At 46.9% G+C, this 22,859-nt stretch overlaps 1 protein-coding gene across 7 annotated transcripts in view; it reads left to right on the top strand.

Annotated features, from left to right (window-relative positions):
• ERI3 (ERI1 exoribonuclease family member 3) overlaps positions 1 to 22,859 on the top strand; it is a 134,377-nt gene that overhangs the window by 60,859 nt on the left and 50,659 nt on the right. For all 7 annotated transcript variants that reach the window (XM_050800161.1, XM_050800159.1, XM_050800158.1 and 4 more), the window contains one exon: positions 9,782 to 9,854. In XM_050800161.1, coding sequence (XP_050656118.1) covers positions 9,782 to 9,854 — 73 coding nt within the window. The remainder of the gene's footprint in view (positions 1 to 9,781; positions 9,855 to 22,859) is intronic.

The following is a 22,859-nucleotide window of genomic DNA, read 5'->3' as shown; positions in this document are numbered from 1 at the left end:
AGGTGCTTGTCATATGGTTCCACAGGGTGTTTGTGGCACTTGTATGCTTCATGTGGTCTCCATAGGGAAGAAATGAGAGATAGTTGGCAGATAGGCTAAAGAGCCATGGAGCAGGGAGGCGCTATGTGCATATACAGTGCCTTTTGGAGACTTTGAGCAACTTTGGCACTAGGGATTTGAAGCTGGCTTTCCTTGGGAACACCAGCAACCTGGACCATGGGGCATCCCTCTGCACCGCCTGTGTTCTGGTTTCTGTTGGGAACTCTCCAGAGCAGCATGTCTGGGAACACTTCCAGCTGTGCCACCAGACCCAGACGCAGGTGACGGCCTTTCGTCTGTACTATAGGGAAACCAAGAGGAAATTAAATGTCATTTGCCCCCTGCACAGCAGGTCGCTGCCAGATCAGACACTCCTGCTCAGAGCTGTGCAGAGGGCACCCGAGGGAGGGCTTATGCCTGCAGCCATGTCCTGTGAGCTGTAGAGACTCCCAGGTGATGGCCTGGCTCATTCCCAGGGCTTTCTCTGCCCAGCTGGGTTCACCCTGGCCTTGAGCCCAGCCCAGTGCTACATGGCAGCTGTGGCCCATGCCAGGCCAGAGGTGAATGTGTACCAGTAGGGGGTAATGGAGGGGAAGGGCAGAGCCTGGGGGTAGAGGACACACAGGAGACAGTGAGGTGATCAGCCCTGCCTCAAAGAAGCTGTGTGGCATTGTGGAAATAACAGGGCTTTTAGAATGACGAGACCTGGTTTCCATTCCTGGCTTTACTGCTTTCTAGTTGTAGGGTCTTGGGAAAGTCACATTCCCACTCTCACTCCATTTCTTTATCTGTAAAATAATAAGGAGCTCTGGCTCCTGACATCTGTGGGGGAAATGTAGCTTCCTGTTAGGACTGGTGCCAGAGTTTCTCACCCCACCTCACCTGAGTCTGGAAGCATGGCCTGTAACCCCTTGCTGTGGGGCCTCACTGTGAAGTGAGTGAGCTGAAGTTGGTTGAGGTGGGGTGGATGGTAAGTCTGGCCAGGAAGGCACAGCTGGTCATCTCTCCCTGCCTCAGGCCTTTCCTTCTTATCCTAGTCCTCTCAACAAGGCATCCCAAGGCTTGATGAGATGAGTGAGGGTAACGGTGGCAAGACGAAGTGAGAGGCTTGCCAAGGTCACCCAGCCTCACTGTGGGGCTCAACCGGCTGCCTCCAGCCTCATACTTGCACTCTCGTCCGTGTTTGAGAGGACAGTGGGGCTTGCTCCATGCCTTTCTGCCCTTGAAGTCCTGGTGGTAGGCCGTAGTTCTCAGCTCCGCAGTGACATTTATTAACAGCGCTTTGGGAAAATATGTTTTAATATTGCCAGAGTTCTCCCTAGAAAACCCCCCAGCCCCTAGCTCACCCCCATCTGAAGCCTGGCTGCTGGTGGTGAAATTCATTAGTGTTCCCTGACAGGCAGTGGCGACAGAGGCGCTCGCTGTCGGCTTCCCGCTCCCTCGCTCTCGTGCTCCTGCTTCACGCACACTGATATTTAAAGCTGATGGGCTGCTTATAGACTTCTTGTACCATGACAAGTTTGGGGAGGGGGTTGGGGAGGAAGAGACAGACAAGGAGCCAGCTGTCATGCTGGTATTTCAAACAGTACTCTCTCCTGACCCTTCGCAGGCTCCAGCAAGTGTATCATCTTTCTGAAGCCTGTGGTTGGAATTGTAACCTGCAGCCGTCCCAGAGGATGGGGGCAAGTGTGGGGGCAAAGTGGGCTGATAAGTCAGCAGTGCATTCCCCCCAGGGCTGTGGGCCAGCAGCGGAGAATGGAGGGATCGCATGTGTGCACGCCTGCGCACTTGCTTGAGCCTGGGGAATTGCAGCTGAGTCTGTGAGTACCCTCGACATTCCCCTCCCACCAGCAGAAGTGAGATGGCCACTTCTCAGTAGTCACTCCTACAGTGACCGTTCTGTGTCTGCTATGGTTATCTTCTAGGTGGGCCTGGAAGCTCTCTCAAGAGAGAAATCAAGTTCCATTAGCCTCTGTCTGAGGGTCCTGGGTCTCAGTGATACTCCTGAATATGAAGTGATTGGTTGAGGTAGAAAGCTCTCTCATTTTGTGTCTGGCCTGGGGTCTTGGCTTTTGTTCCTTGGTATTTGTGTGCTGAATCTTTGGATTTGGAGAATGAGTCCCAAGGTGCTTCCTCTACTCATAACTCCTCCCCTCAGCCCAAGCTTCTTGGAATTCGTTTTGCAGCTGTAGAGTGGTTCTGGAACTTTCCCTTTTCCTGTCACCCCCAGCAAGCCTTCTCCAGTATCCTTTTCCTGACCAAGGCACTGTCTTGTCAATGCAGGTGGCCTGGAAGCATCTCCAAAGGCCATTGCAGGTTTGATCTTTTTTTTTTTTTTTTTTTTTTTTTTTTTTTTGTGAGACGGAGTCTCGCTCTGTCACCCAGGCTGGAGTGCAGTGGCGCGATCTCAGCTCACTGCAAGCTTCGCCTCCCGGGTTCCTGCCATTCTCCTGCTTCAGCCTCCTGAGTAGTTGGGACAACAGGCGCCCGCCAACACGCCCGGCTAATTTTTTGTATTTTTAGTAGAGACGGGGTTTCACCGTGTTAGCCAGGATGGTCTCGATCTCCTGACCTCGTGATCCGCCCGTCTCGGCCTCCCAAAGTGCTGGGATTACAGGCTTGAGCCACCGCGCCCGGCTGCAGGTTTGATCTTAATCGATCTCCTTATAGCTGGAATCCCTTCTATGAGGCTTTATTTGTAAAGCATGTTTCCCTTGGTTGGCTCCTTTAACCCTCACAGAGCAGGGCATGGAGGTGAAGTCACTTACCCCAGGACACGTGGTCATTTGACCAAGTTATCTTAGTGTAGTGGAGCCGTGGTACTGGGCAGGGGTTGAGCCGCATGCCGCACCGTCAGGGGACTTTGATGGGGAGAATGAATCCCAAGGTGCCTTCTCCATCTGTCACTCCAGGTCCTGCAGTAGGCGAGGTCACTGGGGAAAAGGCTAGGCTCCTCTCCTCCCTGTTCTTTTGCCTTGTCAGTGCCATCAGTGCTGCCATTGGCATCCTCAGTTTCAGGCGCAGCAGTGTGGGACTGTCTGTCTGAGGGGTTATTCACAGAACAACCTGGACCTCTTCTGTTGGAGGTGGAGCCAGGATGCCTTTTTTCTGTGTAGGCTGAAGTGTATTCTTGAACTGTCAAGGACCACCTTTGATGCGATCTGCTCCTATAGTATCCCCAGCCCTCCCCAGCACTTTGTCCTGTAGGCTTCTAGCAGGGGTTTATGTCTTGGGGCTGATGTCCTTGGGCAGTGCTTTTCTCTTCCTGTTCTTGCTGATTCCTATCCTGGCTAAAGGCACTGAGTGCTAGGCCTGCCTGGGGCGGGCCCATGCTGTGTCTTCTGACATGGTGCATCTCGCAGGTGAGATAGATACTAACCAGCTTTGATAAGTAGGAGGCTCATGCATTAATTTTTTATACATCAGCAGTGGCCAAGTGAGTGAATTCAATTATGAGTCTGCCTTCTCTCTACCCTCCTTCGCTCAATGTGGTAGTTCAGAGCTGAGACTAAGAAACCTGTTGAAATGAGAAACCCCTATTTCCTAGCTTGACCCCCTCACTAATTCGGGTTAAATTGCTATGCTGTTGCAGTGGTGACACATCGTGTCTGCCTCTGTTTGTATAAGAGGATGCGGTGGGGGAGGAAGGACCAATTTGTGCAGAGATAAAAGGTGTCACGGGCAGATAACTAACGTCCCAGCCTCGTGCCTGCTCTCATTGTTGCTCAATTTGCTCCGTGTGTAAGCTCAGCCTTCCCCTCTTTCTTCCTTCCCTCCCCTTGGTCATATTTTACCTCGATGCCACAGTGTAATGATGCCCTGCGTAGTGGGGGAGGAGATAGGCACCTCTGGCTGACAGCCCTTCCTGATAACCAAATTCCAGCCCATCCATCACTAGCTACTCTCCTCAACTTGAGGAAAAGTGATCGTGAAAGGCGGGCCGTTTATCACCCAGGGTCTGTTTATCTCCTCTGGGTGGGGGAACGGAAACAGGAGAGACAAAGAGCTGTGTCCCCAGCTAAGTGCTGCCTCGGCTGGAGTAGCCTGAACGTGCTGGACACAGACTCACATCGTGCTGCCTGTGGAGGCTCTGACTAGATAGGACTCCCTGACTGGGATCCAGTGGGAATGGGCCCTTTCCTAAGGCTCAAGACTTGGAGAGAAGCATAGGAAATCGTGGCAGTTATGAGCTGCAGGGTTGCTCGCGACAGCATTCTTTGAGAGTGTATTGGAATGAGCAAGTGTGGCAACTCTGCATAGAAGCAAGCCCACCCACCCCTCACAGGTATCCCTGTGGTAGGATCTTCCAGCTGGCTGGTTGGTGGGCTTCTACTGGCCCACTGCTCCCCAAACCTGGGCCTTCTGTGCCTCCATGGTCCAATGATGACTTTGAAGAAGACAGAGCCTCTCCACACTCCGTCATTTCTGCATATCACATGGAATACAGTAGTTTGCTCCTGCAGGCAAATAGTATGTGCCTGTCCTGGAGCTGGCGGGCACCAGGACTGCCAGCCCACATCACTCCAAGATCCAGGTACCACAGCCTTTCTTGAGAGGGAGAAAGGAGCCAAGGAGGCCTCCAGAGTCTGCTGGTCCCCTTCCTCTTCAAATTTTTGCTAAAAGTGAGAATGACATGCATCTCCCTGAGTTGGGTTTGCCCCTAAGTCTTGAAGAGATGAAAGCATGGAAGGCAGAGTGTCCATCACCTTTTCCAGCATGGTGCCTGCTCTTTTGCTGGTCCTAGCTGTTGGCCTGTCTGCCAGTCTGTCTGGCAGACCTCCATGGATGTGCAGCTTTCCTTGCCTCAGCCTAGCAGCTCTCCCCCCACGTCTGCCTCACCTAAGCTTCAAAGCTGAGCTCCTGCTCACAATAGCTTCACCGTGGCCATACCCATTAGCGATGGGGGTGTTCCCCTAATGAGCTACTCCCCTGCCTTGGCTGGCGCCGGGCTAGCCACACCTGTTTGCCATCAGGGCTGTCTCGGGCCGAGCCAGTGTGGCTCAGTTGCAGGTGGTAGAGCTGAATGAGGGGTGGGGTGGGGAAGGCTGGCTCCTTTTGCTTTGTGCTGTGTGCTTATGGGGGTGAGGGGCAGTTTCTTACACCCCCGTTTCCTCTATATTGTTCTTTCTAAGCGGGGGGAATGCTCTTTGCTTTCTTTTCTGTTATTCAAAAGGAGTAATAAAGGAACTTGAGTATCTTGTCTCTTCTAATTTTCCCCTGGATGGAGTAGAGAGGATCTGGCTAGGGTCTGAGGGTAGGGTTTGTTCATCTGTTCTGGTGACCCTGAGGGGCTAATGTGGTGATAGCAGGTCACATGATAAATGCCAAGGGTGGACCACCTTTCTGGCCTTAGACCCGTAGTCTTTGGAAAGCAATCATGTCCCTTGAGCCCACAGGCAGGATTGGGGGACCCTTCCTTAAAGAGGCCTCTTGCATTCATGAAACTGAAGGAACTTTTGATTTGGTTGAAAAAAATCTCATTCCTTTTTATGGCCTGGACATAATTGGCTCTTTTCTATTGGCCATCAGTGATGTCATTCCGGCCTCATAAAAAAGGGGAAATCACACCTGTGGACTCGGTGCATAAAATTTCATTGGGCAGCAGTAATAAGCATGACCAGATGATGTTTGGGCAGTTGGGTTGCTTTGTGCCCAGTGAATCCAGCTGCATGGAGACCTGGGCACCATAAACCTGCCTGCACATTCATGCCCGCAGGCTAGTCCAGGGCCCACTGCCAGTGGCTGTTTTCTTGGAATCAAGATCTGGTAGGAATGTACAGCATTCAGACCCTTTGTCCCCGGGGCACTTTTTTTTTTTTTTTTTTTTGACAGTTTGGTGGAACCATGTACCCACTGATACCCACTGACCTTAGGCGCTTAAGAACCTTGAACCCAGGCGTGGCCTTGAGCAGTGACCACTATGCTACATGCTTCTCTAAGGCCCCAGGCTTTGCCTTCCCAGGGACTGTAGAGAACCCTGAGTGTATCTATACAGCTTATGCCTGTGCAGTCAGAAGCTTTGGGTTCCATTTCTAGTACGACCCTTGGCTTGTTGTTTGAGCAAATCCTTTTCTTCTCTGAGCCTCAGTTTCCTCTTTTGTGTAAGGGATGATGACCACTGTAACCCACCTTCCTCACAGATTTTCTGTCTTGATCCTCTCTAAGCTGGGGTAGGGTGTGTGATAGAGATATGTAGCTGTCTTCCCATGAGGCACCTGCGAGCTCAAATTCTGGCATTTGGTCCTATGTCTCTCATGAAGATGGGTCTGGGCCCTGCCACATTTGTATGGCTTGTGTCTTGGAGTCATAGGGCTAGGACCACCCAGAGGACTACTCAGCAACCTGAATCCCTGTGAGTGAATCTGCAAACTGCGTGTGTACCTGCAAGTCGCTAGAGCCCCTGAGAGTTATAGTGCCTAACCCCCATGTGCATCAGTCAGACATGGAATTCAGAATGACACTCAGGACTGCTGCTGAGCCATATCTCAGGCTGAGTATCCAACCTGACAGTCTGGTCTGTCCTCAGAGTGGCCCCTCTGGGATAGGTCTTCCTCTGAGAAGGATAGGTATGATCCCACTGACCTAGACCCTTCCTAGACAGTAGAAATGTCTACAGCTGTGTCTTCCCTTAAAATTCTGCTAAAGAGAGAGCCCCTTCTTCTCCCAGGGCTAGCCAGAGCCAAAAGGACTGCTGGCCTGTGTCAACTAAAAGAGAGTGCTGCAGCTGGCTAGGGGAGAATAAGATTGAGGCTCCCTGCCTTTTGCTGGCCAGTCCCCCTGACTTATTCCCTTTGTAGATTCTGCTGCTTCTGGTGGCCCCCTTCACTCATAGACCTTAATGTGATTTTTCTAAAATAGCTGAGTTCAGCAAGGATTTTCACAAATACCAAGGATAAAGAACATGAAAGAAAGATTGAAGGAAATAGAATTATTGTCAGATTACAGTTCTGCTTTTTAGGCAACCACATTCTAGCTCCTAAGGCTACCTTTCATCCTTAAAAACCTTGCCTTATTTCCTCATGTTCTGGGTCCTTCATCCCACATGGGCACATCTGTCTGGATACCCCTTCATCATCTTGGCCTCAGCCAGAATTTCCCTTCCGGGAAACTGACCAGTTGTAGTTAATGTCACTGTGCCACTTGGATGTTTGAGAGTAACCTGTTCTTCAGGTGAGATATCTTGGGTCTTATAAAAGTAAATCCTTACTATACACTGCCTGAAACAAGGGGATCAATTTTCTATTAGTATCTGTCAAATATTTGAAGGGTAATGGAGGGAAGGCTGGACGGCCTTGAACTTTCTGGAGTGGAATCAGTCATCTTAACTGGATTCTTGTAGCCAAACTTTCTAGAAAAGGATTTTGCACTTGTAATCTCCACTGTCTTATCTCTCACTCTTTCCACACTTTGCAGGTGCCTTCCGCCTCCCACACTCAGCCCACTGATCCCCCTTTCACGAAGATTATTTGTGACCTTCTCGTTACTAAATCCATTGGGTTTTTCCCAACTGTCATCTTGCTTGACCACTCTATGGCAGTTGACACTAATGACTTACATTTCAAACTCAAAAATCAGTTCTATATATTCCAGAAAGGGGAAGCACGCTTTTATCACAGTTTAGATTGACCACAGGTAATGTGAAGTGAGGTCAAAAGAGCATGTCTGACTTTAGGTGTCTAATACTCTGAGAAAGGTCTGGGGCCTTGCCCTTTGGGAATGGGGATAGGTTGGGTAAGTCCTGACTCATGGCATATTGTCTCCTGAGGAACTCTTAAAGTTGATAAGGGTATGTGGGTTGGAGAAGGGGACTCTCATGGAAGCTTTCTAGACTCTCAGATCTTGGAAGGGTTCTGTGAGGAAAAGATGGAAGTCTTTTTCTCTGTATTTTCTAAAGACATACTTTGGACCCATGGGTAGATGTTACAGGGAGACAGACTTTAGTATTTAAGGAAGGATGTTCTAAGAATCGAGTCCAAAATTAGATCTGGCCGCTTCATGAAGTGAGGTCCTTGTGTGTGATGATGGTCTGATGGAGGTAACCTGGTTTCATTTTAGCTTAATAAAACTTGCAAGGCATTAGCCTGGGCCCTCTGCTCACCTCACTCTATACTGTTCCCAGGTGATCTGATTTACTCTCCTGGCTTTAATTTTACTTAGGTTATGTGAATGATTACATTAATAATGATATTAATGATTTGGCAATCTGTATTTTTATTCCAGACCTCTCTTCAAAACTGGATATCCAGTTGCCTCTGAGACACCATTTCACTGCCAAGTATCTCCTAGGCACCTCAAACTCAGCAGACATCGAGTGCTTATTGTGTGTCAGGCATATATCTACAACTGCATTCCCAACCTCATGCTTCCTTCTAGTGGCATACTAAAGATGGGGCAGGGGAGCAGTTCCCCCCGAGTTTGGGCAGAAAGTGGGTATGCTACAGGTAGAGCATTTAAAAACCGTAATAAAATTGATCAAATACTGGCTTGCTCCAGATGTCACATAGGCTCTCCATGCCACTGCTTCCTTCTTTGGATCCATCTTAGTGAGCAGCATGAAGCTAGCAAGCAGAGCTCTACTGTTTTCTCACTGGGTCCCACATTTTATTTAGTCACCGGGGCCTCCTTTACATCTTAATGTCTGTTCCTTGATCACCACCTTTACCACTACTGTTTCTCTCTCCTGGCTCCTACCCTGCTCTTTTAGTCTATTATTTTTGCTGCCTCTAGAACAGTCTTGGTAAATCACAACTCATCAGAGGCTCTCCATTGCCTGTGACAAAGCTCTTCTCTTAGGAATAAGACTATGATCTTTCCTGGCTGCTATTTCCAGTATTGTCTTCCTCCATCCTTGCATATGCCCCCACGCTCCAACTTAAGGCTGTTTTTGTCTTTCTTTCATTGCCTGTACCTCTGAACAAACTGAGCCCTTTATGGGCAAGAGTTACATCTTACTTTTTGACTCGTAAGTTCCTGACCCTCGTTAAGCATCAATGCATGTTTGATTGAGTGGATTTGTCTGAGTAAAACAGCATCACCAACTAGAGGGGGAGATAGTTGATAAATTCTAATTTAAAGAAAAAAAACAAGAACAGACCCTTGATTTAAATTCTGACCTCTTCTTATCCTTCTGCCTGGCCTCTTCTCTATCTGAAACAAACCTCTAGCCAGAGGCTTAAATGTGAGCTGAAACCCCTGCTCATCTATCTCTAAATCATATGCTCTGCCTTTCTCTCCTCCTGTCTTGTCTGTCTGCCTCTCTGCTGTAGCAAAACAACAAACCAGTGCATAGAAAGAACATAGGCTTTGGAGTCAGACAGAACTGGGTTCAGTTCTTGGCACTATCATGTTTTAGCTGTGGGACCTTGGGTAACCTCTCTAAATCTCATTTTCTAGTCTGTAAAATGTAGACAACAGTACCTATGTCTCAGCATTGCATTGAAGATGAAATGTGAAAATATAAGGTGCTTGGCATACTGTAAGCCATTAGGAAATAGTGGCCTGCTGCTGTTATTTCGAAAAGAGTTTTTGGGCTCTCACACTTGGATCTGAGGGCTAGAGCTGGAGTCCGGTGTCCATGGTGCTGGAGGTGGGGTCCCTTTCTTTGGTGGGGTGGGACTCATGGCTAATGGATTGATCTTTTCAGGTCTGTTTGTCTCATAGGCTCTGTTGGACTTCCTATCTTAAGACTTCATACCTGGGACATGGATGCGCCCAACTTGTTCTCTCTTCCCTTTTTTTGTAGGCTCCCAGGCCAGTGCCAGTACTTGGGCTTGCCAGTGGCGGATTACTTCAAGCAGTGGATTAATCTGAAAAAGGTACTGTGTCTGAGCCCCAATTGGGTGCTTCCCCTGGTGCTCTTGTGCCTCAGAGCTCCTGTCCTTTGCTTTCTTTTATCTGTTCTCCTTCCTTTTCTTTTTGTTCTTCTCTTTTCTTAACCTCTTCCTTTTCCTTAGCTAATATGCACTGAAATGTGGTTATTTCTGACAGTGGAGAGCTGCTTGGGGACCAGGCAGCTGGGCAGATTATGACACTGCCCTAGTTGGTGTTCCCCAGACATGCAGAGAAGTCCCAATTGAGGAGATTTTTGGGGGCTCTTGCTCAGAGCTGAGTCTGTGGGCAGAGCTGCCTTGTCTATAGGAGAGACGTGGCACTAGCTGAGCCTCTGGGAAAGTATTTTCCTTTGTTGTTATCATGAATGTGGCCTCTGACCCTCCTGACTGGTCCTGATATATCACTCTGGTTGGGAGGCAGAGTTCATTTAAGTTGGCTTTGTTCCTGCCTTGCTCCAGGAGAGCCTGGTTCATGTGAGGAAGAGCCATGGAATCTAGAGTCCAGTTCCCTTTGGACATGAGGGCAGAGACTGGAACTCATGTAGCATCAAACATCTGGGGAGCTGATGCTGAGGCTATGGACCGACAAGGACCCTGTGTGGCTAGGATAGTGAGCCCTGGAAGAGAACGAATCACTTAGAAAACTGTACTTTCCTAGCAGAGTATCCCTGCTCTAGAGGGATCCTTGCTCTGGGAGGCCCAGTGCACTAGGGAGACTCACCTCCATAAATCATTCTGATCTAAGGGCAGCAGTCCTGGAGCAGCCTCAGGAGCTTCATGCTACCAGTCAAAGGAAGCTCAGAGAAAAGAGAACACACCAGGGGTCAAGGTAGTGGCTCCCAGGGCGCTTAGAGAAGAGAGAGGTCAAGGAGGGTGAGGCTAGGTATGGCGAGGATTTGAGTCTTGACCTGGGCATTCAAGGAAGGTGGGATATGGATAGGAGGAGAAGAGAATGCTTTCTCGGCAGGGAGGGCAGCATGCTTTTGGTGTGTGTGGGGGCTGGAGCTAAGCAAACATGTGGAGTAGCAGTGGAAGAGAAAGCTTTATAAGTATTTGTCCGACACTGACAATGACCTTGGACTTAGTTCCATACTTTGTGGCATCATTTGTGAAGTCCTTTGCTTTCCACTGGTGGACAGGTGCTTTGCACTTGGCTTGTTTGCAGTTTGACTCCTACCCCCCTTTCCTGGTGATCTCCCACGAAACTGGGCAACTGCTGCTTACTACTCCTCTTATGCTGAAGAAGCTAGGCACTGCCCTAGCTTTGGGCCTTGCCCTATGGCCTGCCTTCTGTCTGAAATGTCCCTCAGTCATCTTCATCGACATATTCCCTGCCCTGGAAGATTCAACTCAGTTATCACTTCTGAGAAGCCCAGCAGTCAGTCTCTTGCCTTGAGGTTCCTTGGCACTTGGGAAATCACTTATCTCAGTTGAAATTGAATCCATGTGTATTTCCTTCCACACATGGCCATCTGGATCACAGAGATGAAGTCTGGTTCCTCTCTGTGTCTCCGGTGACTAGGCCAGGGCTGGGTATAGAGTATGTGCTCAGTGAGTAATTGCTGGCTGATGGATTCATCTTTGAGGACTAGTTCCATAGAGGTCCCCCAAGGCAGAGCTAGGCATGTGGATGGGGCTAGGCGTGTGGGTGTGGCGAGGCATGGACCCTGGAATATAGCATACCGGCTGTCAGAGCACATCTGAGCTGCTTGCTGGCCTCAGCAAATGCAATGTGAAGGCCCGGCCAGGCGAGGCAGGCGCTGACCATGAACAATTACCCTGTGAAGTTCACTAGACTTTTTGGTGTATGGATAGCTCCCTGCCTCCAGGTTCCTTGGCAGAAAGGCAGGAAAGCAGCCAACCCATGTTGTAACGTTGCCACGCAGGGTCACCTTGGTGCTGCTGGCCCAAAGGGTGGGGGTAGAGGCAGGCTGCCCAGAGTCTGTTCAGCTTGGTTTCCCTGCAGACTGTGCTGACCTGAAGAGGAAGGGAATAGATACAAGGGGAAACTGAGGACTCTGTTCCTAGTTAGCCTCGTGATTTCCTTGTGTGAGGTAAGCTGAGCAAGTCTGGGAGAACAAGGGGTCTAACCCCTTCCTCTCTGTACTCTAGCCACTTTGTATTGCAAGGGTGCTTAAAGGCCCGACAGGAGAGATGGCTTAACTCTGGACTTCAGCTCAGTCCTTACCAACAGCCATTCAGGACATAGAGGCTGCTGAGTCCTGGAGGCCCAGGGGCATGGTACTCTTTCTGACCTTTATGCTGTGTGACTTGGTGCAGGCTGCTCTAAGATTCCTGCTTAAAAAGAGTAATGATAAAAGCAAAGCCAGAGAGGTCATTGTCAAGGTTGTAGGAATATTATGTAAAAGCCTTACTCCATGCCTTGTGTCCCCTGTGTGACCCAGGCTCTGGTTCTCTATAGGGTCCTCTCCTGTCCTTGATCTTACTTTGTGTTTCTCCCTTCCCTTTCTTCTCTCCTCGTCCTCCACTCCCCCAGCAGAGCATTACTCCTTGAGAAAGGTGGGGAAGGTCCTGGTCTGCTTGGTCACCTGAGACTTGCCTAGTGAGTGAGCAACTGGGGATGAATTCACCATGCCTATTTCCTAAGACCTCTAATCTGAGAAGAGGCAAAATGTCTTTCAGCTGCCCTTACTTCTCCAGAAATGGTGTGGGTTGCATCAGGAAATAGGCACTTTTCAATGGCCAAGTTTCCACATCTCCCGCTGCCACCTACTTCCCCTGTAGCAGAGTGGAGCAGGCCTGTGTTTGCTGACATTTGGAATGTCACTGAATGATCTTATATTCTTATTGAGCTGTCAGCATAGAGAGGACTTGGGGCCCTGCTCCCAGCTCCCTCCAGGAGATCAGAGCTGTCACTGAGGGGCCAGAAGAATAAACACACACACATACACACACACACACACACACACACACACACGCACATGCATAAATATACACATGTATATGCATGTGAATGCATACACCCCAAGTGAGTATACTCCAGATTGCATGTCTGTATCCATACATGCGTTCATGTATATGCACATATTCATATAAGCAGTCACCTGCAGAAGTATTTGGAGACATACCCAGACATGAAGGTTTTTATACATATGTATTCATAAGGTATAAAGATATGTGCACAAAGGTAAACAGACATATGTATAAAATATATATATCTTCATCAGTAAATGAATATTCTTTTATTTTTTTTGTGAGACGGGGGATGGGTCTCACTCTGTCACGCAGGCTAGAGTGCAGTAGTACAAACACGGCTCACTGCAGCCTTGACCTCCTGGGCTCAGATGATCCTCTCACTTCAGCCTTCCAAGTAGCTGGGACTACAGGTGCCCATCACTATGCCCAGCTAGTTTTTGTATTTTTTGTAGACATGGGGTTTTGCCATGTTGCCCAGGCTGGTCTCAAACTCCTGGGCTCAAACAGTCCGCCCTCTTCAGCCTCCCCAAGTGTTAGGATTGCAGGCATTAGTCACTGTGCCTGGTCAATAAATATTTTGAATGCCTTCTGTGTGCCAGGTACTGTGTGAGGGCCTGGGGATATAAGAAGGTAGATGTTGAATAAATAATTTTAGTTGCATTGAGTAACACTAAACAGTTCAGAGTCATGGATCATATAAGAAGGAACTAACTTAGTAGGGTGGGGTCAGAGAATTGTTCCCTGAGGAAGGATGTCTAAGCTGAGACCTGAAGAGTGAGTTGGAATTGACTAAGCACAAAGTAGCGTGTGACGAGAGACTGAGGTGAGGAGAAGCCTGGCAACTTTATGAAACTAGAATGTAAGTTCTAGGAGGAGAAAGAATTTGTGTCTCTTGTTCACTGCTCTACCGCCATCACTCTGAATAGTTCCTGGCACACAGATGTTTAATCCTTATTTGTTGAGTGAATGAATGCCTAAAACGTAGTGAAGGTGGCAAAAGGAGAGTGGCATGAGATGAGGCTAGAAGGAAGTCAGGAGCCTATAGACCACACTTTGATTTTGACCTTGATGTTTAGGGTAAGAGGAAGCTATTAAAGGGTGTTAAATATAAGAGGGGTATCATCTGATTTGCATTCTAAGAAAGTTCTCTCTGGCCGTAGTGTAGAAGGAGTTAAGAGCAGATACAGGAGACCAGTTGCTGGTTTTTCTTTATAGGGCTATGGCATTTTTGGGTGGGACAAATCATTGTGTGGGTGACATTGCTGAACTTGTAGCATCCCCAGCCCCTGTTGATTGAATACCAATAGTGCCCCTCTCTGAGTCATTGTGATAATAAAAAATATCACCCCGTATACATTTCTAGTGGCCTGGCCAGGGTGGGAGTGGAGGAATACTGTCCTTGGTTGAGAACCACAGAATTAGGCTGTTTCTGTGGTCCAGGTGAAAGATGGTAATTACTTGGATTGAACTGATAGCAGTGGAAATGTAGAGAAATGGGCCAATTCTTGAGTATTAAATGGTATAGTCGGTTCTGCTATAATGCAACATATATAGATTTCTGAAAATCACTGTGCTAGAGAAAGTCATGCAATAAAAATTCAGTTAGTGACACATAAAAGAAAAGATAGGAATCTAATAAAAATGGTAGCATAGTTTTATACATTAATGCTTAAGAAATACATAAATACCACAATAAATACGGTACTTTACTCTGTAAAACCCCAAAGTTTGCTTATAGAAATGGGCATGAGAAGGGTTGCAGCTTGTGAGTTATTGTGAAGTAGTGGAAGAAGATCATCTGAAATCAGATGGAAAATTGTAACCAGATGAATGTGGTCCATAACATGCAGTGATCTAGGTGACTGGTAGATGTTTAAGATGTGTGCATGTATGTGTTTTATATATTCCTACCCAGCCCTGTTCAGTGAGGTATAGTTTCCTGTGTTTATCTAGTGTTTCTTGTGAACAAAATTGCACATAAGCAAATGTAAAATTTGTGTTACTATAAATTGTTCCCAATACATCAGTTGCATTGGACAACTTTGCTCTTTCAACCAGTATTATAGTAGCACTGATTGTATAATAAACAGGAAATGGTGATTGGTTGTGAGGGTTGAGGATGAAGGAGGAGACCATGATGACTCCGGGATTTATGATTTGAGCAACTGAACTGGAATGAGTTGACTGAGATAATGGGAGAAGGAGAAGTTTCAGGATTGGAAAAGAAGGTGAAGTCAATGTGGGGCATAGGAGTTAAGATGATTTTGAGACATTGAGGAGGCAGTTAAGTACATAGGTCTGGGACTTAGGGGTGAAGCCTAGATAAGAGATGCAGATTTGAAGACCAGGCATGGTGGCTTATACCTATAATCCCAGTGCTTGGGGAGGCTGAGGTGGGAGGATAACTTGAGGCCAGGAGCTCAAGACCAGCCTGAGCAACATAGTGAGACCTCATCTCAACAAAAAAATTAAAAAATTAGCCAGACTTGGTGATGCGTGCTCGCAGTCCTAGCTACTTGGGAGGCTGAGGCAGAAGGATCCCTTGAGCCCAGGAGGTTGAGGCTGCAGTGAGCTATGATTGTGCCACTGCACTCTAGCCTGGAGTGCAAGACCTTGTCTCAAAGAAATAAAAAACATTGGCAGTGTTATTGGTCTGTGATTGATAATTAAAGCATGAAAGTGGATGAGATTGCCAAAGAAGAGGGCATAGGGTGAGAAGAAAGCCTAGGACTGAGAAATATCAACATTTGCGAGATAGAGAAGGAATAGTCAAAAATAGAAAGAAAATATAATAAATAGTCCTGAATTACAGATTGCATTTTGTGTGCTAGACCTGTGTTTTCCAACATAGTTTCCACTAGCCACATGTGGCAGTATATCACTTGAAACATAGCTAGTATGACTGAAGAACACATTTTAAATTTTATTTAATTTTAATCAATTTAAATGAAAAACTTTCTTGGCCAGGTGCAGTGGCTCATGCCTGTAATCTCAGCACTTTGGGAGGCTGAGGTGGGCAGATCATCTGAGGTCAGGAGTTTGAGACCAGCCTGGCCAACGTGGCAAAACTTCCTCTCTATTAAAAAAAATACAAAAAAATTAGCCGGATGTGGTGGCAGGCACCTGTAATCCCAGCTACTCGGGAAGCTGAAGCATGAGAATCATTTGAACCCAGGAGGCAGTGTAGGTTGCAGTGAGCCAAGATCGTGCTATAGCACTCCAGGCTGGGCAACAGAGTGAGACTCCATCTCAAAAAAATTAATTAATTAAAAACTTTCTTGAAAAATTTTATGTTTAGTACAACGTGAGTTGGTGAATCTACATTTTAAACTGTTAATTGTATAAAATCTAAATACAGATTAAGTATTTCCTTTTTTTTTTTTTTTTCCCTGAGACAGAGTCTTGCTCTGTTGCCCAGGCAAAAGTGCAGTGGCATGATCTTGGCTCACTGCAGCCTCTGCCTCCTGGGTTTAAGTAATTCTTGTGCCTCAGCCTACCAAGTAGCTGGGACTACAGGTGTGTGCTACCATGCCAAGCTAATTTTTGTATTTTTAGTAGAAACAGAGTTTTGCCATGTTGGCCAGGCTGGTTTCCAACTCCTTGCCTTAGCAATCAACCTGCCTTGGTCTCCCAAAGTGCTGGGATTACAGGCATGAGCCACTGCGCTTGGCAGATTAAGTGTTTCTGGTGAAGTTTTAGCATCCCAATTGAGATGTACAGTAAGTGTAAGTTATACATCAGATTTCGAAGACTTGGTATGAAAAAATGAAAAATGTCTCATAATTTTTTGTATTGATTACATGTGAAATAATATTTGGCTATACTAAAATAAAATAAATTATTAAAGTAATTTTATCTGTTTCATTTTACTTTTTAGTGTGGCTACTAGAAAATTCTAAGTTTCATATGTGGCTCACATTATATTTCTATTGGACAGTGCTGTGCTAGACACTATGGTTATGTACCTACATTGTCTAGTCCTCACAGGACCCAGTTCAGTGGTTGCTATTATTTTTCACATTTTAAGGTTGAGAAAACCAGGGTGTGGAGCAATAATGAAACTTGCTGAATGGTTTCATATTAGTACATGGCAGAGCTTGAACTTAAATTTAATTTTGCTAAATGCTGAAGAGACAGAGAGAGTAAAAAAGTGATAGAAGAAGAAAGGTCATAAGAGTGTGGTACTGCAGAAACCAAGAAAAAGTGTTTCAGAAGAGGAGTGGTCAGTTCAGAGAGGGCTGCACAAGGGGAAGACTAAAATATGAGCCCTGAACTTAATAACAAGGGCCTCAGTGATCTTGGTCCTGAGTGGCATGATAGGGACAGGAGCCAGATTGGAGTGAACTAAAGAGTAAATGAGAAATGAGGAGATAGAGAAATTTCAGCCTTTTCAGAAATGTTGCTTTGAAGAGAGAGAAAGGACAAGAGCTGTGGCAGGGCAAGTGGGGGTTAAAGCGGGTTTTGTTTTTAAGGTAGAAGATGCATTTTTCTGTAGGATCTATTAGAAAAGGAAATCCTGTTGAAGGTGCAGGAGGGAGAAGCAGCCAGTAAGGGAGGCATCTGAGGAGGTGAGAGGAGAAGGATTGGAGAACCTAGACTCTTGAAACTGGCTCTCTTTAGGAGGAAGGTCCCTGCTTCTACTGGGACAGGAGGGAAGGAAAGGAAGATGGGCACAAATGGAGGTAGGTGGGCTTATAGATTTGGTGGCAGCAAGTTGAGGTAGTTACCATCTGATGGCTTTTATTTTTCTGTGTGAAACAAGATGAGTCATTTGCTGATCACTAATAGGGAAGGGCTGGGAGGGTTTACAGGATTGCTGTAGTTCTAGTAAAGAATAGATGTATGAACTGACTTGAGAAGTATAGTAGGATTTCTAGGCAGTGTTGAGGATCCAGTTGAGGTTGATTGTATTAATTCATTGTGGAACCACTCTTTTCAGTTGTATGACTTTTCTTTATTGAACCTCAGCTGCCTGGTTGTGGGCATGGAGAAAGTAGACATTTAGATTCATCCAGGGTGGAGATTTTCCTCAAGGAGGTTTGATGAAAGGGATAGGGAATTGAAAATATTGGTAAGACAGCAGTTGACAAGATGGATTATGGGATCTAAGCTGGATGTTGGAGGAAAAGAAGACAGCAGGGAGTCTGATGGATGTGGAAAAAGTAAATAGGTACCAATAAAATGAGGAACTGGTATGCTAGGTATAGTTTAACATGCCAGATGGAAGGATTAGAGATTATGGTTAGAGAATAGGTGTCTGAATTAGTGATTTCAGAGATGGGGCAGTTCTAGGTGTTGGCAGGTTCTGAGTCTCAAGGTATGGCCATGGAAATGGGTAGCTGATGTTGAATGGAAAAGAATGTTATTATGAATAAGGAATCAAGAAACAGGATGGATGAGACCTCCATAAGGATGTGAGTATGTGTATGTATGCATGCACTTATAAAATATGTTTCCCTCTTGCATGTGCATGGACACATATGTATAAATGTAATACAAATGCATACCTACACATATAGCCACACAAGCATATGCACATCACACATATTTGCAAATTGTGTGGAATTCCCTCTGACGCCTGGGCCTGAGAGGGTGGTGCTATGGTTTGGATGTTTGTCCTCTCCAGATCTCATGTTGAAATTTGATCCCTAATGTTAGAGATGGGACCAAATGGGAGGTGTCTGCATTGTGAATGAATGGATTAATGTCCTCCCTGGGGCAGGAGTGGTGGATGTCAGTGAGTTCTCACCGTATTCACTCCCAAGAGAGCTGGTTGTTAACAGCCTGGCACTTCCCCCTGTCTCAACTTGCTTCCTTTTGCCATGTGATCTCTGAACAAGCTGGCTTCCCTTTACTTTCTGCCTTGAGTGGAAGCAGCCTGAGGCCCTCACCTGATGCCCAGTCTTTAACTTTTCCAGGCATCAGAATCATGAGCCAAATAAACCATTTTTTAAAAATAAATTACCCAGCCTCAGGTATTCCTTTATAGCAACACAAAATGGACTGAGGGAGGTGGGCTTCTGGAGAAGCAGGCAGGCAGCCTTAGGAGGATTCTGAGTCAGTCCTGGCAGGCAGGGCTCAGCCAGTCAAATCCAGCAGCTGTAGGGACAAGGGCCACCCAGAATTTAACAGACCCTGATATATCAGGGTATGAAGATTGCTGCTCCACTTTTCCTCTGCCATCTGTACACTATGCCTTACTGCAATTTCTGGGTGCTCTAAAGAGGATAGGATTGGGACCAGCTCTTAAAGAAAATCTTGGGTCCCTCCAAGAAGCATTCTGTCTCTCCCCCTCCCCTGGGAGGGTGCAGCGGGAGAAACTGCCGAAGGGAGGGTTGGTGTCTACGATTGAGAGCGACTTTTCCTGACCTTGGAGCATTCAGAGTCCCAATCAGTGCAGTAATAAATTAAGGGCTTATGGAGGAATAAATTCTCGGCCTTAATGAAGTTCTTTGCTGGGGGCCATAGGCAGGTCAGCAGGTCGGGATGATGCAGATTGGAGGCTTCAGCAAGTGGGCTGAGCTGGCTGGGAAGTCATCAGGAGTGAGGGGATCGAAAACCCTGCTAGTCAGTTCACTTTTGGGGAGCTGTGAGGATTAAGCTGCTACAGAAGCTAGGATGCTGTAGAAGGGTGGCTGCAAGGTGCTGGCCACAGAGCTCCTCTGCTGGGGCTTTTCAGAAGCTAACTTGGAAAAAAGAACAAACAAAAATGAAAACCAAGAGAGATGTGAATAGCTAGGGGGCTCCGCAAGGTGTTTGGTTTTATTTTGGAGAGGGAGAGAGTTTGCGCTGAAGGCAGTTACTTCTGGGTCACTCTGAGGTCAGAACCAGACTGGGGCTGTGGTCTCGGTCTTGGGCATCATCCAAAGTGCAGAGCATTGTCTGTGGGGCAGTGGGCAGTTGTGGGCTAGTGTCCTGATGGGAATCGGCTCTGCAGGCCAAGTAGATCAGGGCCTTCATCTCTCTTTGAGAAAAAACACGTGCACAGAGCACTAGGTATAGATGAGGCGGAGGTGTGAGCACAGGCATAAGATAAGAAGAGAGTGAGTGGGAGAGCAGCCCAGAGTGCTTGCTGCTGGGTTTGATGCCGGAACCCTGGGAGGGATGAGTCTTGGAGGCTGGAGGCTACTGAATTGTAAGCTGAAACAAGAACCTGAGCCTTGAGACTCCAGATCCTGAGCTCTTTCCCCTTTCATCCCACTGTCTGCAACATCTGCTGTTGGGAATAAGCTCTTGGAGTGTAGTCCAGAGATAGAGGAGGGAAAGTGCTGTCTTTGGAGTCAGGGGCTGCCAGAGCTAGAGGGAATGTCTCCTTTCTTCCCATCTCCCTGCCCCCATGGTGTAGTGCCCAGCCTGGGCTTTTCCTTTAAATATGTCTTACAGCTGTCTGAACTCTGAAATTTCTTTCACTCCTTCCCTCGCCTTGTTAACATGTGTTGCCTTTGGGGTAATCAGGGAAAAAATATTATGTCCTTTTACAATTACCGGGTTTTGGAATATTAAAATGTCTCGCTGCATCGGCACTGTTATTTTGATTGGTATTCTAACCTTTGACTAGCCCATAAAGCGCGCCGCTCCTGAAGCCAATATTGCAGGACTGAAATTTAATTCCGAAATGATTCCAGATAATAGGGAGACAGATAATATATGCATGAAGGATATTATGTTTGGACTAACTGCAGCAGGGCCAGGGCTGGGGAGCTGAATAATAGCCCAGAGTGAGTTATAATCTGTGGGACAGAAATGCCTTACTGTCAGGGCCAGGAGGGGAACTCTTAAATCAAAGGCACAGGAAAGGGTGTGATTGCAGGGTGCTTGTTTTGACAGGAAGAGCACCAGAGCCAAGGGTAGGTATTAAAGGCTCTGCCCCATCTTTTCTCTTGAGCAAGATACCAAGGCCCTGGATGATCTAGTTGATTGCACCATTTCTAGCTCTACAACTCCTGTCTCTCCATAACATTCCAGCCATATCAAACTTCTTACTGTTTTTCAAATATACATGACTGTTTCACCTCCCCTTACATATACTGTTCCCTTTCTTACGTTGCCTTCCCCTTTTAGTGTGTTGGGAAACTCCTGTTCATCCTTCAGAACCCTTGTGGGTGATGCTTTCTCTGATGTTCCCCCACCTCTGGTAGAAATAGTAAGTCACTTCCTCCTTTGTATGGCTTCAGAACTTTGTATTGAGTGTATTACATGCTTTTGTAATTATCTGCTTACATGTTTTTGTTTCCCACTATACTGTGAGCTCACTGAAGTCTATATACCACCCATCTCTGAATTTCCAGTGCATGGCACTGGACCTGGCACACAGTAGGCATCAACAAGCATTAATTGAATCCACACTGAATCTTGGGCTAGACTAAAGAGCTCCAGCTTCCAGATGCCTATTACTCTGCTGGAATTCCCAGACAAATAAACTTAGAGAAATTAAGAAACTTGCCTAAAGGCACATAGCCAGGAAGAGGTGAAGCTAGGATTTGAACCCAGGTCAGTGTGCTCTTTTCTCCAGACCATGTATCTTAGGGAAGTGGGCAGGGAAGGAATTAGAGGTTAAGGGACGAAAGAAATTCATTGCCCTGACTCCTTCCTTCCATAGCCCAGGACTTGGGTCCACTTTGCTGGAAACTGCATTAGTTCTTAGCATTTATGGAACTCAGGTCCCAGAAGGGATTGTGCCTCCTGTTGCTGCTGTTGACCTTTGGACAGTTATTCCATACAGAAGACGTTTCTTGATTGTGAGTTTGTAACCGAGAATCAGGACAGTACCTTCGGAAAGGTACCTAAGTGTTGTTTTGGAGAGCTCTTAGAGAAGTAAGCAGGCAGAGTACAAGGAGCTCTTAGCAATGTCGGAAAACGCCACAGACATTCCCTTCCTCCTTCAGGACTTGTGGAACTTGTATTTTGGGTATATAGTGATAAAGTACATAATGGAAAAAAAAACTGTAGTAAATTCGTTTTTTTTTTTTAATGTGGATTTGTATTTTATTTTTTGAGACAGTCTCTTGCTCTGTCACCCAGGCTAGAATGCAGTGGCATGATCTCAGCTTACTGCAATCTCCGCCTCCCAGGTTCAAGCGATTCTCATGCCTCAGCTGCCAGAGTAGCTGGGATTATAGGGGTGTGCCACTATGCCCAGCTAATTTTTGTATTTTTGGTAGAGATGGGGTCTCGTCATGTTGGCCAGGCTGGTCTCGAGCTCCTGGCCTTGAATGATCCACCCACTTCAACCTTCCAAAGTGTTGGGATTATAGGCATGAGCCACTGTGCTTGCCCTGTGTTTTATTAATTACAATATTATCTGCAGAAACCTGGAAAAATAGTACAGCTGTATGTGAGATTTACCCCTCATTTAGTCTTCAGGTGATACATGGTGTATACACTGAGTCCTGGGGAGGTGGGATGTGGCTCACAGCTGGAAACCGCTGTGCAAAGGAAGAGCTTTGGAGCCAGAGGAGTCTGGCTTGGATTTCTAATATTGCTACTCACTAGCTGAGTGATCTGGAGCAAGTCCCTCTCTCAACCTGTAAATGATGACTAATATCTGTCACACAGAATTTAGGCTCTGGAGTCGAGTAGACCTGATATGGAATCTTGGCTCTACATTTACTAACTGTGGGGTTTTAGAAAAGTCACTTAACTTCTTTGAGCCTTGGTAGCTCCCTCTATAAAACAAGAAAAATCATATCCACTTTCTAGAATTGACCTGAGGATGAAATGATAGCTCTATGCCCCTGCCCTTCCCTTGCCCTGGTACTGGCCACTGGAGATGAGACGACTAGGCTACAGGGAGAAGAGGAGTCGGGGGGACAGGAGATCAAGGTAGACATACAGGACATTGTGGGCAGGAGCTAGGAAAAAGAGACTCTCACAGCAGAGTTCATGTGAGCATTGGCAAGGATGAGCTTAATGCTGTCATTGGACCAGCTTACCCTGAACTCACACTGAGGAACAGAGTCGATCATCTCACGCCCTTGATTCTGGCTGCCATCAGCATGCCTGGCTGTCCAGTGGAGTACAGAGGCACTTTCACCTTAGGTCAATTCCTGGCCT

This window comes from Macaca thibetana, chromosome 1, assembly GCF_024542745.1.
Source record: "Macaca thibetana thibetana isolate TM-01 chromosome 1, ASM2454274v1, whole genome shotgun sequence".
NCBI lineage: Eukaryota > Metazoa > Chordata > Mammalia > Primates > Cercopithecidae > Macaca > Macaca thibetana.
The sequence above is the reverse complement of the archived record's forward strand: the minus strand, read 5'-3'. Positions and strand labels throughout refer to the sequence as shown.